Below are 17,235 nucleotides of genomic sequence, written 5' to 3'. Positions count from 1 at the left end.
CCCTGTAGCTAGGTATGGCCATGTAATTGAGTTATTGCCAATCACATGTATATAAATGTATGGTGTGGGGCTTTAAGAAACTCTCTTTGTTTCTTTTGTTTGTTTACATGTCTCCTTTTCTAATGTGTGAGCTTTTTTGGGGGGTGGGGGCTTTGCATATATTTATATTTTTAATGGTGTCAGGCAAAAAAAAAAAAAGGTGAAGACTACATCTTCATATCTTTAGAAACTAGTCCAATGCCCGGCACATATCAGATTCTCAGCATGTGTTGAACTCAATGTCTGATCAGGCATAGAAGATTTAGGTCACATAACGGAGACCTTGGAATATGAATGTGATGACTGGAGCTTCAGGAGCCATTTTATATCACTGAAGATGGAAGCCACATGCCAGATAGTGAGGACAAAGATGAAAGGAGCCCACATCCTTGGTAACAGCAGAGCTACCATTCTAGTCCTGGGTTTCTCACCCCTAAGATTTTTTCATGTGAAAGAGAAATAAAAACTTTTAATTTCTTAAATTGGTGTTATTCTGGGTTTCCTAGCATAGGCAATCAAATGTAATTCTACCTGATAGAGTATGCCAATACGAGGGCATCTTACTTTAGACTAGCCTTACAGTCATACCTCATTTCATTGCACTTTGCTTTATTGTGCTTCATAGATGTTGTATTGTTCACAAATTGAAGGCAGGACCTCTACCCTAAAAGGATTACAACTCACTTTATTGCAGTGGTATGGAATCAAATCTACAATATCTCAGAGGTATGTCTGTGTTTATCTCTAGATCTCAAAGATGAATGGAATATCTAATTTTAATTTTAAACATCTAACACAAAGACTAAGTTTTTGGATTTTTTTTTATTGGAAATCCATTTTAATTGGAATTGATTTCAATTCATTGTCAAATACATTTAAAATTTGAAATTTCCTTTTTTCAAGAAGAGTATGGCTCACAATAGGAATCACCTATGCCTGCAACATATTTGTAAGGCTAAAAATTTCAGCAGTAAAACTACACAATAAAAGATTTAATCTATGTGAAAACAACTTACAAGTTCGTTGGTTTCCACATCATGGCCATTCTGATACCTTCGTGAATTCCTAAGGCTTTTATGAGTAGAATTCCTAAATAGGTGAGATTTCCAGCCATTTGGGGCCATACCCATGGCAGCCTTTTCATCATTTAGTCCAACTTCAAATTCTTCCGACTGGATCTGGTTTCCTGATGTCTGAAAGAAGAAAATGTTAAAGTGTGTGTGTGTGTGTGTGTGTGTGTGTGTGTGTGTGTGTGTGTTTCCAAATCTGTCTAACTTCCAAGCTTAGAACCATAAAGTTATTTCCAATATTACTTGTGTCAAGACTTTTAGATTCCATAACACCATCTTAATCAAGATTAGCTGAAAAACTGTAAAGAAGTGTATCAACACATGGAAGTTTAAAAAAGTTAAAAACGATAGAAAAGTTAAATTCAATTTGAATAATATAAAAATTAGAGTATAAAAGTGTTTTCTAAAACTAAAAGGCAAATTTTCATCATCCAGCAGGTATGTAGGAATTTCCTCAATATGTAAGAATCCAGAGAACAAGGCATGACCACCAGGAAAGGGAGAAAGAATAAGGAGAAATATTATCAAAGGCTCACTTTTGAAGCTACAAATAAGAAAAATCTAGTCACTCCCAATAGGAGGCAATTAAACTGATTTCCTTGATTGGCTGAGTGCAATCATCATCTCTCTTCCTCATAGTCCTTCTCAGAACCACACTTCGACCTGTAGGCTCAGTCTCAATGCCGGCTTTGGAATCAATTCTCTTCTTAAAGGAGAGGAAAGGGGGAATTTAAGGACCCCTAGCTAGTTTAATGCCAGGCGAGAACATCAAGCCAACCTTGGTAGAGTCTAATTTTGAGTCTGGTTCCCTGTTTGCTCTTCCATGTCCAAGTACACATCTTAATGGGTTGTCCAGGACCTCAGTCCTTGTAGTACTGTCTTGTTCTTGCTCCTCCCCTTCAGATCATGTCATCCAACTCAATCAGCAGCCTATCTTGATCTCTGCATATTATCTGATCCTAGCTTTCCATTTGCACTTTCAACACCTAACAGAATGTTGCCTGTGTACCTTGAACCACACTACAAGGATATGTTCTGTTTGGTGGACTTCTTTACTTGCTTATGACTGAAACTGTTTTATATCATATCCCAACCAAACCCAACCTAGACTAAAGACTTAGTCTTGTAACTGATCCCTGCAACCTCACTTCCATCCAATACCACACTGCTACCAGTGATCATTTCTGTTTAGAAACAAAAACAAGACAAGGTTGTATTAATACTAGTTTGGTCTCTGTAGTTTGAAAAAAAGGAAGCAGCATTAGCTTGAGCATTTGTAAACAAACGAGATCGCTACAGCCCTTTCCTTCATCTCCACCAACAAGTACAAGTTAAGGAAAACCCCAAACGAGAAGTGGGAAAGGTGTGGGCATCAAAGTGGAGAGGTTCAAAGGGCCTAAGAATCATAGAATACCAGAGCTGGTAGAAACATCAGTGATCAGTGCAGTCTCTGCTCATTTAACAAGTGAGGACAACAAAACCCAATGATTTGCCCAAAGCCATTGCTTAATTGGTGGCAGGCCTTTTCTATCACATCAGGCTACTTGTTCAGTCTCTAATTGTACAATTTTTCCTTGGGAAGAAAGCTTAGGGAATATGATATAGAAAGGTCAGAGCTGTCCTTTTACCCTTTGGCAGTCCCCCAGCCTAAGTCCCGAGGGGAGTGGAAGGTCATTTTTTTCAGGGGCACAGAAATAGGCCAGCTAGGGGCGAAAGTGGTTACTTCATTTGAAGACCCAACATATCATCACAGGCAAAACCACAGATATATATATATAGTGTAACTAGTGAAATGATAGAGACCATGTGATAGCTAGGCCATATAAAAGCAATTAGCAAAGACATTGTGATTAATCTCTTCCTGCTGGAGAACATTCTCTGGAAAGTTGAAGCAAGAATTATAAAACTTTCTACCATTTCATTTGATATTTTCACTTTGGAGACTCTGCAAATTTCAATAATAATCATTTCTCATGCATCTATTTTTGTTCAGGTGCTTTTTAAAAATGAAACAGTCTTTTAAGACATAACTCTCATACCATAAAATTCACCCTTTTAAAGTATGTGTGTTTTTTTTGTTGTTGCTTTTTTAGTATATTCAGTGCTTATTTTTTAATCTTATAACACGGTAGGTTATAAGAAATTGTGGAAATTGAGGCTCAGAGGAGTTATTTGTCAGAAAATGAAGCAAATTTTTGTCAACTTTTTTTTTTTTTACCTATGTGTGCTCCAAAATCACACATATTTACAGTAGAGAAATACTGATAACAAACTAAGTATTCAACTTTAGAGAAATGATTAAGCAATTTATTACACATTAATTTAATGGACTGCTAAGAACTCATTAAAATGATCATTTTAAATGATGTATATCTAAAAGGTTAAGGAAAAAGAACAACAAAAAAGTATGTGTATACTAGTTACAGTTATATATCAAAGCAAATATATATATTTTTATAAATATAAGAATCATGTTTATAAGATAAAATGTATTCGGTGTATTTGTTTTGAAAAGTTGCTCAAGCAAATAAGCACAATAAAATGTCTTTTTCAGTAAGACAAATCAATTATTACCAATATCACCTTTTTTAGGAATTAGAGTGAATAACTGTTCTTTTTTTTTTTTTTTTTTTAAGAAAAACAAACTATGGGCATATCTTGCATATCTTGTTTTATCACATTTCACTTTATTGTGCTTCACAGATAGTACATTTTTACAAATTGAAGGAAAGACCCTCCACCAGCAAAAAGATTATGACTTGTTTCACTGGGATACTTGCTTTATTGTGGTCTGGAATCGAACCCACAATATCTCTGAGGTGTGCTTGTATTCATTTCCTATAGCCATGAATCTTGCTATTGGTTTTATTAGGATCATCATGGGAAGCATTTTAAAATCACACAGAATGTCCCCCAACCACTAGAGATCCTGGCATTGCCCTCTTCCCCCTACCACTGCCCCAATCCACCCTAATCCTACGGTGGAAAGGACTTGTTTGAACACATTCCCCGGACAATTAAGAATCTCTGTCCTAAGCAATAAGTTCAAAATGTTTTTGACATTTTCCTTTATTTTCCTCCCCCGTCACCTTCCTCTCAGGATTCTTACACTGATTCTGAATTAAAGTCCCAAATGTATACTTTTAGGCATCTTCCTGAATATTTCTTATTCCTCAGTATGACATTAGCTGCATAATATTTTAATTATGTAAAGAATACTACATTGAGGATCAAACAGCAGAAACCATTCCTGGGAAGCAGATACCTACCTGCATGTTGACAAGCTTGAAGTACAGCCCTTCCTTCTTCATCAGTTCACTGTGGCTTCCTTGTTCCACAATGACACCATCCTCATACCCGGCGATGACATCTGCATTTCTGATTGTAGACAATCGGTGTGCGATCACAATGGTGGTCCTGCCTTCTCTAGCCTAAAGGGGAAAAGGACAAATGTGGAGCAGTGGGTTTACAGTGTCAACGCACTGCCGATTAACATGCACACACAATCATGCACTTTTGTGGTTGATGAGACAGTAGCCAACTCTCCCCATGCGATTAGAGCACAAAAGCATCATTCAACTATGGAAGGTTAAAGCGAGACGAGCTCTGGACCAGACAAGAGGCCAATCCCTTCAATATGAGAATTAATAACTCTGGAAGCTTAAGTAGTGTCAGTCTTTACTCAAGAAACACAAGAAAAGATTTGACCCTTTTCAAGTGTTTTCATACTAGTTCTGAGTTATATGGCATACTAGTGACTTTAGCAGAACCATGTTAGAGGAGTTGTTGATACATACAGCACTTCTGTAGGTTTCTTTTGAAGTGCCTGATTATACCTGTAATTCTAATAGATAATATGAAAGCAATTTAGGTAAAAATGTACCTTGGGATCTGGAATGGTTCGAAATGTGCTTCAAAGACCATCTGAATAACAATCTCTGGAGTGGGGCCAGTAACTCCGATTTTTAATAAGTGCCCCAGGTGATTTTTCTATGCATGCTAAAATCTACAAATCACCCCTCTACATAGTTCAGTGAACTCACATGTTGGCTTGGTAGGTTCCTGAACTGGCATTTAAACACCGGAAAATGCTCATCAAATTATTCATGTTATGTCATTAATTATGGTTACTGTTCTTGATAGTTATTAGTCCTATTAGGCCAATAGCTTCTTAAGACTATTTCTACTTTGAGGCAATAAAACCTCATTGTTAAGATAGTTATTAGAGTAAAACCTAATTCACCTAAGTAGTTAAACATATAAATTAAAAACAAGAGGCTAGATTCAAAATCAGCAAAAAGTGGGAACAATTCAAATGTTCATCAGTTGATCAAAGGATGAACAAAATGTGTAAATTTACAATGGAATATTATTGCACCATAAAAATGAATTCTGATGCATGTTTCAGCATGGATAACCTTAATAATATCATCCTAAGTGAAAAAAGCCAATCACAAAAGACTACATATTGTATGATTCGATTTATATGAAATGTCCAGAATAGGCCACAGCCATCATCAACTGCCAGGCACTTGAGTGAGGCCATCTTAAATGTTCCAGCCCAGCTAACCCTGAGCTGAAAGTAGCTCTCTGAGGGGGACCAGGTGAAACCAACAGAGGAACCACAGCAGCCAACGCACTTAGTTCTGGCTTAAAGAAGCTGATATGGAAATTGGTAATTAGATTGGGATGCCTCTGTAACAAAAACCTAAAACATGTAACATTGGCTTTAGGATTGAGATCTGAGTCAGTGGCTGAAGGGAGGTGTTGATATTGTTAGTGGAAACTGGAAGAAAAGTAAGGAAATTGCTATTCGGAGGCTAGAAAGAGGGTGACCTTGGAATAACTGGAAAAATTACGTAACCTTGGAATAACTGGAAAAATGTTTTCCTGCAGTAACTTGGTAGAAAGATATTTTATCTAATGAACTTGTACATTTAGTTAAGGAGATTCCAGATAGCTCTAAATAGAATGTTGGAAATGCCAATTGGATTCCAATGGCTATATATGATAAGGTATGGTATGAGAAGATCTAAAGAAGAAGCTATTTGTTTTTCAAGGTAAATTTAGAGGCAACACAGAAGATCAGTACTTGCTGGGTTGGAAAATGAAGTCTTAGTCATCCAGTGAAACGAGGCCAAAGATCAAATCAGGATATGAGTATAAGATTTTTTTTGGTTAAAATCTCTGTAAGATTTAAGCAGATTCTAGTACACGCACTCAGCTACATAAAAAGGCTTCTAAGATTCTTAAGTAAGGGTTTTCTCATGGCAGTTTCACATGCAGCCCAAAGTAGAGGTTTGTCTTAAAAAAAAATAATGGGTGTAGCTTTGGAGACTTGAATAAACCACAGTCAGATTCCAAGCAAACAAAGTCTTTAAGAGAGCCCATCAGCTTTGACTAAAAGAGATTGAGAAGAAAAAGAAAAAAATTTTAAAAAAGAGAGATTGAAAAATTCAAAATGTAAAGTGGCCTCTGGGTCCCAAATTCCTATGGGCACAAAGCATGCTGAGAAAGCTAGTTAGCTGCAGACGCAAGCCATTTCTTTTGTAAAAGGAAAGACCTCTCAGAAGGCGGATCCAGGAGCCCAGAGGATAGAGCCCAAAACCAAGGAGAACAATAGACTTAGAGAACCCACTATTAGGGGGCAAAATTGGGCCTCGATCAGGGAACATTACCTTTTCCCGGAGCAGTGGGTAATTGGCAACATGTATCTGACTGCATTTTAGAATTGCTATGAACCAGTAACTGCTGTGTGCTTCCCATTCTTCTCTTTTTTGAACAAGAGTGTCTATTACTATTATCCTGTCCCTGAATCACCATTATGTGTTGGGTGTATGTGTGGAAGATAACTTGTCTCTTTAGTTCATAGTCTCTGGATCAAAATGAGCTTAATGTGAAGAATCTCATCCATATCTGGACCACATACAGATCTTCAAAAATGGGACTTTGATTTTGATGTCATAATTGTGAGCCTGAGGTCAAAATATATGAAGCTTTTGAGGGTCATGGGAAGAGGTGAATTTATTTTGCATGTGGGAGAAATGTAAACAATTGTGGCAGAGGGTGTGCTGTGGAAGATTAAATATGGTCACAGATACTTTACAGCTCACTCATCAAGAGGTGGAATCTATTTCCTCTCTCCTTCTATCTGGGCTAGCCTTGTGACTTGCTGTGACCAACAGAATGTGGTGAAAGTGACATGGTATAAATTCTGGAGTCTAAGCCTCTAGATATCTTACAGCTCCTGCCTCTGGGTACACTGGCCTGAGACTTCCACATAAAGAAACCGGGTTAGCTTATTACATAAGTATGATCATGAGAAGCCACATGAGATGCCCAGCCAACAACCAATATGTGAATGAGACCATCTTGGACCATTCTAGCTAAATCAACCCTCCAGGTAAATGTAGCCATATGCTCAGGTGAAAATAGTAGCAGATCCACCCAGCCAAGCTACAGAATTATTGTTTTACATCTGAATTTGGGAAAGTTTGTTATGCAGCAACAGGTAACTGATTCGGCAGTCAATTAAGTCAATAATAATCATAGTAAAGGTAATCAACATAATAATAGTAATAGCTAACAATATCAAGTGTTTCCCATGTGCAAGGCATGTACTAATAATTTTACATGCAATATCTCATTTAATCTTTTCAATATCCTATAACGTTATATTTCCCTCTCTCCCCAATTACTTCTGCAGTACCTCAGGCTTAGAGGGGCTAGTTAATATGCCCAAGGTCACACCGCTAGAAAGAGACAGAGCCAGGACTCCAACCTCAGCTGGTCTAGCACCAAAGCCTATGCTTTTAACCATGACCTCAAGCTTCTAATGGCTTTTCTTGGGGATTCTAAAAAATTATGAGAGATTTATCAGCTATTTTAAAAGCCATTATGTGTTGGGTGTATGCGTGGAAGATTATCAACTGATTGCTGGGCCATAATTCTACAGAACACAAATTGCTAAAACTGAGTGGTGTAACTTGTGCAAATAAGAATTAAAACTTCCAAGGCCACATGCAGGATCCATATCATGAAAAACAATATCTCTAATAATCCTGTTCTTTTAGCACAGTAAGGGCTAATATATCGAATATTTGTATCCTAGAAAGTATTGGGCCCTGGGCCCTAGGATTGAATGGGACTTTTTGCCCCCATAACTAGCTCTCTTATCCTACTGACTTTATACTAAAAAGTCTATGTTGACACATGAATACCCATTTATAAGTTTTTAGTTAAAACTAATTGTTTAATTTATAAAATTTTTATGATTTATTGCTTTAAGTCACTTCTAATTAACCAACCAAATACCTGTCTCCTATATTTTATACATGTGGTTACTTAATATTGAGACTTTAAATACGCAAAAGCAATATAATTCAGTACAAGAATTTTTGAGAAATAATTATTATCTCATTAATCATCATAAAATGATTTAAGATAAGCCAAAATAGCAATCTGATAAACCAGGAAGCATTCATTAACTATAGTTTACAGCACACAAGCAGTTGTAATTATTTAAGATTCAGGTATAAATTTTCCTGAGAAAATAAGATTTATACAGCTTGTCCCTAAAATTGCAACAGGTAGTTTGGATAGAACCTGTTAAGGAATTTGCACATTTTATTACTAAACTTTCTCAAATCAAATATATTTTATATTTATGTATTTGAAATCCATTTATATGGTGTCATTTGACTCTAGTTTTTATACTGTGTTATTACAGATGACATCATCACTAACTGCAGAAGTGTCCCAAGATTAAAGGACTTCTTGTGAAGCTTCAGCTTGAAGAGATAGTGAGAGATTTAGAAACACTTGACCCAGGTACATGAGGTCAGCATCCTTAAAAGGTGTTGCTTATGTATATGTTTAGACAAACACACAAGTTTAAACTTTATTTCCAGAAAGGCATCCATTCACCTTTGTGAATAGATAAAAATGATGTTACTGCCTACAAAATAAGGCAAGTATTTTAACTGTTTTTCAGTTGGACCAGTATTTAAGTAACTAGGTTTTATAAAAAATATTTTTACACAACTATTTTGGATCAAAGCAATAGCCTATGTGCAAGAAAAAATCAAAGATAGGTGGCTCATTGCACAGGCCTGGATTTGAGCTCTCTTCACCTTAGTCAAAGCAAGCCAGTTAATGGGTCATCCACCTCTCTGCAATATGACCAGAAAGGAGAAATCAATAAAGTCTAATGAGAGAGTTTTATTTGCTCTTATGTTTATGCTTTTCAATGTAGACTCGCAGAACACTGGCAAGAATTTTCAAAAAGTTTCAATCCGCTGGTCCTTCAGGTGTTTAGCATCTACTGACCTTATCCAGAGCTGCCTGTACTTCAGCTTCACTTTCAGTGTCCAAGGCTGAAGTGGCCTCGTCTAGCAGGAGGATCTTGGGGTTGCGAACCAGGGCCCTAGCAATGGCGATTCTCTGTTTCTGTCCGCCACTCAGCTGAGCCCCTCTTTCTCCAACCAGGGTGTCAAATTTCTACAGCAGAAAACATGGAGGAGCTCTTGAAATATTTTAAATAGAAAAGAATATGGAGTCTAGAAATCCAGTAAGACAACATGGAGCTTCATTTTTACTGCCACAATGAGTCAGAAATTATAATAAAATAAATGAATACTGAATTCTAATAAACTACTAACACATACTCTGCATAAAATTTTATATGATTTATGTACCAGGCTATACTCTTTAAATCTCCGACTGAATAATTAATTCAAGGGACTTACGTAGCAAAGTTGCGCCATCTTGCATCTCCAACATTATTAGCTTAACCTTTGCAGAAAGAACTTGATCGCATGAGGCAAAATTCTAATTTTGAGGGTAACTACATTCACAAAGTGTGTACCTGTGGTAATTTCATGATAAACTCATAGGCATTGGCTTCTTTGACAGCTTTCTTTATCTCATCCATGGTTACATTTCCACGGCCATAACGAATATTTTCAGCAATTGTGGTAGAAAATAGCACCGGCTCCTGACTCACCACTCCAATTATTTCTCTCAGATACCTTACATTAAAGGTCCTAATATCCTGCCCATCAATGTTAATCTGAAAAAAAAATTGTTTTCATTAAATATTTTAAACCATTTGATGTCTAAAGCATCAAGACCCTTTCATTTGTTTTGAAAAAGTCTTAGCTAATATTTAACTTATTTCAGTGGTTAGAAATGAGAATTAGAAATAAATGGCAATGTACAAGAATAAAAACAAAAAAGTATATGCTCTCTTTTGATATTTATCGCCATACATATACGGTTTTTTCATGGATGGATCATTCTCCATAAACGATATTGAGTTATATATTTTTAGCATACTATTATTTTTGCTTACCATTATTAAGGTTGAATAAAAATGTCCATTTACCTACCTAGTCTACTTATCGCTTCGATGGCATTATGATGTTTTACTATATGTACTACATCACAATTTACTTTAGCATTTCCCACCTGCTGGACATTTGGCTTCCTTTAAGCAACACTGAAGGACAATCATTGTAGAAGGAGAGAATTACCACGTTGGAGAGTACCATTTCTTTTTCCTTTTCTAATAACAATTGCTTACCTATACAATGACTGGTGTATGTTGGGCATTTATTATTTGCTGAATAAAGGTTGAAAAAGCAACCTTCTAAAAAGATTTTAATAATTTACATTATCAGTAGGAATATATAAATACATCTGCTTCACTATAATTTACCAGCTCTGGGTTTTATCATTTAAAATTTTTTTTTAATTAGGAGGTATGAGGCGGTAGCTTTGTTTTAATTTGTATATGTTTATATGTGAGGCCGAACATTTCTTGAAACTTTTTACAAATCTATATTTATTCTAGAAAGATTTGCATATTCATATGCTATTTCAGATTCTTATTACAATTGACCCTTGAACAACTTGGGGATTAGGGGTACCAAACCCCAACGCAGTCAAAAATCCACCAATAACTTTTGACTCCCTCAAACCTTAACTACTAATAGCCTACTGTTAACCAGAAGTTTTGCCAATAAGATAAACGGTCTATTAACACATATTTTGAATGCTACGTGTATTATATCTTGTATTTGTACAATAAAGTAAGCTACAGAAAAGAAAATATTAGGAAAATCATAAGGAAGAGAAAACACATTTACAGTATTTATTGAAAAAGTCTATATACATAGTTCAAACCTATGTTGTTCAAGGGTAAGCTGTAATTTCTCAAATATTAAATATAATAGTTTTCCCATATATATCATAAATCATTTGTTCCAATTTACTGCTTTCTTTTATTGTAGTTTTACCATTTTTTATTGGATAGAACTTTAAGGAAAAATTGAATGAATCAACCATACCACTGGCATTTCTTCTATTGTTTTAGTAGTAGAAAATTGTTAAATCATGATGTGAACCCTGAATATCTCCAAGTTAAAGAATTTCTAAAGGTTTTTTTTCCTACTGACATGTATATTTTTAAAAAAATATGTATTGCTCCAGTAATAATTTTAAAAATAAGATATTTTTAAATGCGTATCTTCAATGGTTAGTATTTTGCTAAGTTTAATAGAAAAAAATGTTCACACTTTAACCAACTTAGAGTTTACTTTAGTAAATGAGAATGGGCCTATGTTCCTCCTTAGTAATATTAGATTTTTCCAAGAACGGTTATTAATTTTATTAAATAAATAAATAATTCATGTACCCAAAAGACTTTGTATTTATTCCTGTAATCTCTGTTATAGCTCAATGCCTTTTTATGTTTTTTTGTTTTGTTTTGTTTTTCTTTGTAACTTGTGATCTTCTGATTTCATAACAATACATTTTAATGTCAGGTAAACTCAATGTCTCAAAATTGGTACAGGTGAGAAAATTTGTATACTGTGGGCTAGTATTGTATCAATGTTAAATTACTGACTTCGATAATTGTTTTGTAGCTATATAAAAGAATATCATTCTTAGAAAACATATTTTTAAGTATTAGGATTCAAAAAATCATGTCTTTAACTTACTCTCAAAGGTTCAGAAAAAAAATTCGTGTATGTATGTGTGTGTGTGTTCCCTGCACATACACATGAGGAGACAGAGATAAGACGATAAAGCAAGTGGGTCAAAATATAAATAATTAGTAAATCTAGATGAAGGGTATATGTGAGTTCCCTGCTTGCAACCCCTCTGTAAGTCTGAATTTATAACAAAATTTTTAAGCGGCAAAAATATATACCCTCCTAGGCTATTACTTTCCCCATGTCCCCAGAAGTTCCTTAAGAAACTATCCCACTTTCCCCTTCAGCTATTCTAACATTTAAGAAAACTGAACTAATCTTTGATGAATTTAATTACTGTCCTAAGGTTTCTTGTGACCCTGATGACCAGGTTGTCAACAATTTCCACAGGGACTATTTTTGACCAAACAAAATATCTCATTGCAAATAATCCTCTCAGTGGTTTGGATGACTGTTTTCCAGTCATTTAGTGATTATGAAAAGCTTAGTTGGAACACAAAAAAATGTTGTCTAGTTTCTTTGGCTTTTATCATCTTGTATGCTTTTGTTAAATTAGCCCAAGGGTTTGAATGCATTATCCAAAGGCATTGCAATTCCACAGCCCTTTTACCAAAATTGCATTCAGATGCAAATTTGTTACTAAAAAACAATTTCAAAGGGCTAATTGGTACTTCCGCTTTGGAGAACTTGGTTCTTCCCACTTACCATACCCTCAGCAGGGTCATAGAGCCTCTGTATCAGCTGAACTGTTGTACTTTTCCCACAGCCGCTGTTCCCAACCAGGGCTACTGTCTGCCCACTCTGAATCTGCAGGTTGAGGCCCTTCAAGATCTGTGAGAGCAAAGAGAGAAAAATAACAGACTTTACAACAAAACCCTAAAAGGGGAATAATTTAATTCAATTTTAAATTTGAAAAAAGTATCAAATAAGGGAATATAACCCAGAAAGGAAAAAGCACATAAATATCAAAAGATCAGAGACTTCAGATTCTTTAAGATGATAAACAATCAGTCTGAGTTAGGAATCCCTATAAATACTGCTGACAGTACCTTGACATTAGGTCGAGCTGGGTAAGAAAAATGGACATCACTGAACTCCAAATTCCCTTTGATGTTGTCTGGTTTATGTCCTCTCTCTGAAAAACTGTCAATTTTAGGATTCTAAATAAAACAAAATTCAATAACTATTCCATCATAGAACAAATAATTGCAATTTTAAGGAATACGATTCGGCAAATTCCAAAAATAAGACTTGGAATGGCACAATCTCCCTCATATGAGACAGAACCCAAAGTAAACATTGTGTGTGTGTATGTGTGTGTTTAAGGAAATATTCATTCTCAGAAAACAGGTATCTCCTCAAAACACCATAAGGGATATACTCATTTCATTTTATACAATATTTTGCTTTAAGGTTTTGGCACAGCCTTATAAATTTTCTAACTGGTCAGAAATGCATGTTTATACAACTGTAATAACAAAAACATGCCATGATTGATATAGCCTGGTATTTCAGCATTCAGTGAAAATTAGCTTATTCCTAAATAATAAATGTAATGGATTGGGTTGAGAAGGCTGAATGAACAATTCGTTAGAGCCAAGTTATTTAGGAATAATGTAAACTTTCAGCATATTGGGAAGCTGAGCAATTTTCCCATGACTTAGATCAATGAAACAGGAGGAACTGTTTGGATTAAATGATCATACTTAGTTTCTATGTCAAAACTATTTATTTCACTGCAGTCAATACAACTTATTTAATATAGTTGATTCAAAATCATATCGAACATGCAATGATCACTTTTTTTTTGAGGGAGGCAACCCACAGCAAAACATACTGTCAATTTTGGTCCCACCAATAATTTTCCATCCACTCATCCTATATAGAAATCATAATTGTCTCAGTCTGGCTACAACATGAAAGAGAAAGGGGGGAAAACTAGGAAGATAAACATCTTTGCTCTGAACTCTAATAACAACACTAGTGCAGATGTACTTTTCCAAAATGAGATCAATGTTATTATATTACTTAAAAGTAAACTTTTAGAAATATTAATGAAGCATTTTGTTTCATTCATTACTAAGAAGAGGTTGTTGATTTCACATAATTAATTTCCACATGATATTTAACCTAAAGCCAGATTTAATTATCCAAGCCTCAAAGAATTTTTCAGCATTAAAATAATAAAGAACTCACGTTATCTATAATATCAAAGATCACATATGCTGCTCCTCTTGCATTGGCAAAAGCGTCAATACATGGAGCAGCCTGTCCAACGTTGAAAGCTCCGATCAGGATTGAAAAAAAGACCTGAGCAAAAGAATATGAGAAAAAATTATAAGTCCCATTCTGGCATCCATTATTATCTCAAAAATGATTCGTTTGAGAACACATTATACAAAGGGTTGAGTTTAGGTTTATCTGGGGTTTTTTTGGGGGTTTTTTTTGTTTGTTTGGTTTTTTTTGTTTTTTTTTTAGCAAAAGAGCAAAATTTACAAGGTTACTATAGCATTTCATTTCACAAATTTGTTTCTTCAACCTCAAAAATATTTTTTTTGTCTAGCCTGCCAAACTATCTGTTGCTCTTCTCCTGAACTTATAACAGAGTTAGAAAGGTTTTCAAACCTATACTCTTGACTCTGAAGCTAATGCCACTAGAAGGAAGCATTTTCCATCAGTATTATTATTCAGTTCTATATGATTTTCTGTAACGATTTATTGAATTACACAGAATGTTCAAGATGAAATGTGATAGATTTTGACCCCATGGAATTGTCCTTAAAAAGTACCATTTTACATACATATTTTGATAAAATTTTTAATATAAAGAGTAACAATTCACACTATAAAACCTTAAATCACTCCTATGTGCACTGATTAATAATTCTTTTACACAATCATTCTGTATTATAGCACAAAAAGCTTAACACATTTCCCTTCATATACTTTTTCACTAGGAAAATAAGTTGATATAGAAAAGCCAAGACTATAGCTTCAAGAATCTAGATTATTGTGTAACTCAACTGAAGAAAACAAAAATGAATTGTAACTACTCCTTCCTCTCCAGGCATGGTGAAACTCTACACATAGTCTGGCTTTTCTCAGAAGATAGTAACAACAACATTTCATGTACCCAGAACTCAAATATCCCTCATGTATCTATTCACTATCTGCAATACAGGTAAGAACCAGTAAGAAAGCAAGAAAGTCTCTATCCAAATATATGTTATAAAGTTAATGCACTAGAGTACTTGATGCAGAGGGCATTGCTGGGCTCCCTATGCACCACAGGAATCACTCTCCAGCCCCACTGGGGAGATGTCACTGTCCACACACCACAAGTGAGGAGACTATGCCATAGGGGACACACTCATCACAAAAAGTGAATGGCAAAGTCAGGATTCAATGTCCTTTCTTCATAAAATTTAGCAAGTAAGGAAGTGAAGAAAGGTAGAGAGTTTCCAAGTTGATAACCAGAGTAGACCAAAATAAGAGGGGAAAAAACAACACAGCAATTGTTAAAGTTCATCCAGCCAGACAGCTCTCAACTCCTCAATGGAGTATGCAGATACCACTCTAGAAAATATTTTGAAGTCATTCATTTTCTCAATGGCCCTAAGTCATCAGCAAAGGGCCAAATTGTTTCAACATCTGTTTAGAAAGATACTTCTGTTCAGAAAGATAGGGAAGAACAGGTTTTAAAAGACTGCTATTTGAATGGTTACATGTTGTTCTGACAGTCACTGATATGGGCAGACAGTCACAAAATATTGCTAGTTTATAAAAATGGTTACAAAATAGAATCCATAATACAATTCCAGTTTTGAAATAAAAAAAATGGGTGTATATATAGAAAATGATCTTGAAGATAGATATACCAAAAGTTATCACTAAATATGTCAATTATTAGATTATAAGTAATTCTAAGTAACTCCTAATTTTTAAATGATGTATTCTAAATCTTTTTATAACTAGTATACATTATTTTTATAATTACAAAATAAAACTATCTTCATTTTCAAAAAGAAAAACAAACTAAAATAACTTCATCTTGTATTTTAGATAGGTGATGTTCTATATTTTGTAAATTTAACAATTTCTTACACTATGACTTATCTATAATAATGTTTACTTTCTTATATAATGAAACTCAAGGGCAGAATGATGAGTCCAATCTATATTTCTTCATTCATAAATTCATTCAATTTTCATTTTCTTTTATTTATTGTATATGTTTCTTAATTGGTCTTACTACATGCTATTTTCTTGGTCCCACTCATAATTACGCCTTGTGTATTCTAGAAGGCCAGCTCTGCCCACAGGACAGAGCAAAGATTCACCAAAAGAAAAAAATCCTATAATCATGGCTCGTCCTTCAAAAAAGAAGGAATATGAACGTAAAGAAAAGTTAGATGAATAAACAATATTTATAGGTTCTTCATAAATATTAGGAAAAGTACTCACAGTCATTGCATTTCCAAGAGTATATTCTTTTGATATAATTAGAGTGGATCCATACCAGAAGGCCAGAGCATATGATGCATATATTAATAGGAAGGCAATGCCCATGGAAATGTTTGCTGAAATAGCTTTTTTAATTCCAATCTCTTTGGCATTTTCTAGATGTTTCTGATACCTACCAGAAAAAGAGGGGAGAAACGTTATCATAAGAAATCAATCCGTAATCTGAGCCATATTTACCTCCTATGTAGTTGGATGTTTAAGGAACAAAGTCATCAAAGTAAGAAACCCCTGGTGAGACCCAGCTTCCTGGGAACTGAACCAATTCAGGATCGGCCCCGACTGGAGCCAATCTGAGCCTTCTTTTACTGGCCTGGACCCATCTCCCTCGGTCATCACCAGTACAACCACTGTCCCTGTAGCTGTTCCAAAACTGAACTCTCACTCCTGGGATAGGGAAGAACATCATTATCACCTTCCTGGTCAGCATCACAAATCAAAGTTAAGGTGGGAGAGAAAACCAAGGCAACCAAGAATGGCACCAAAATGTAAATACTATTCAGGACTCTTAAAATAGATTTCTTAATACAACTCAATTTCTCTTCTCTAGAGAAAATAAAATACTTCCTCTATTGCCCTATTGGGTGAGGGACAGAAATTTTACATGT

At 35.0% G+C, this 17,235-nt stretch overlaps 1 protein-coding gene across 3 annotated transcripts in view; it reads right to left on the bottom strand.

Annotated features, from left to right (window-relative positions):
• The window catches only part of LOC105294804 (phosphatidylcholine translocator ABCB4), a 68,169-nt gene that overhangs the window by 32,849 nt on the left and 18,085 nt on the right, over positions 1-17,235 (bottom strand). For all 3 annotated transcript variants that reach the window (XM_011364164.2, XM_011364175.2, XM_011364184.2), the window contains exons 8-15: positions 16,571-16,742; positions 14,303-14,416; positions 13,156-13,266; positions 12,812-12,937; positions 9,976-10,179; positions 9,438-9,608; positions 4,379-4,540; positions 1,056-1,232 (exon numbers count right to left, since the gene is read on the bottom strand). In XM_011364164.2, the coding sequence (XP_011362466.1) occupies positions 1,056-1,232; positions 4,379-4,540; positions 9,438-9,608; positions 9,976-10,179; positions 12,812-12,937; positions 13,156-13,266; positions 14,303-14,416; positions 16,571-16,742 (1,237 nt within the window). The remainder of the gene's footprint in view (positions 1-1,055; positions 1,233-4,378; positions 4,541-9,437; positions 9,609-9,975; positions 10,180-12,811; positions 12,938-13,155; positions 13,267-14,302; positions 14,417-16,570; positions 16,743-17,235) is intronic.

The sequence above is a fragment of the Pteropus vampyrus genome, unplaced genomic scaffold, assembly GCF_000151845.1.
Source record: "Pteropus vampyrus isolate Shadow unplaced genomic scaffold, Pvam_2.0 Scaffold4, whole genome shotgun sequence".
In the NCBI taxonomy this organism is placed as follows: domain Eukaryota; kingdom Metazoa; phylum Chordata; class Mammalia; order Chiroptera; family Pteropodidae; genus Pteropus; species Pteropus vampyrus.
Note: the sequence above shows the minus strand (reverse complement) of the source record. Positions and strands in the feature narration are given on the sequence as shown.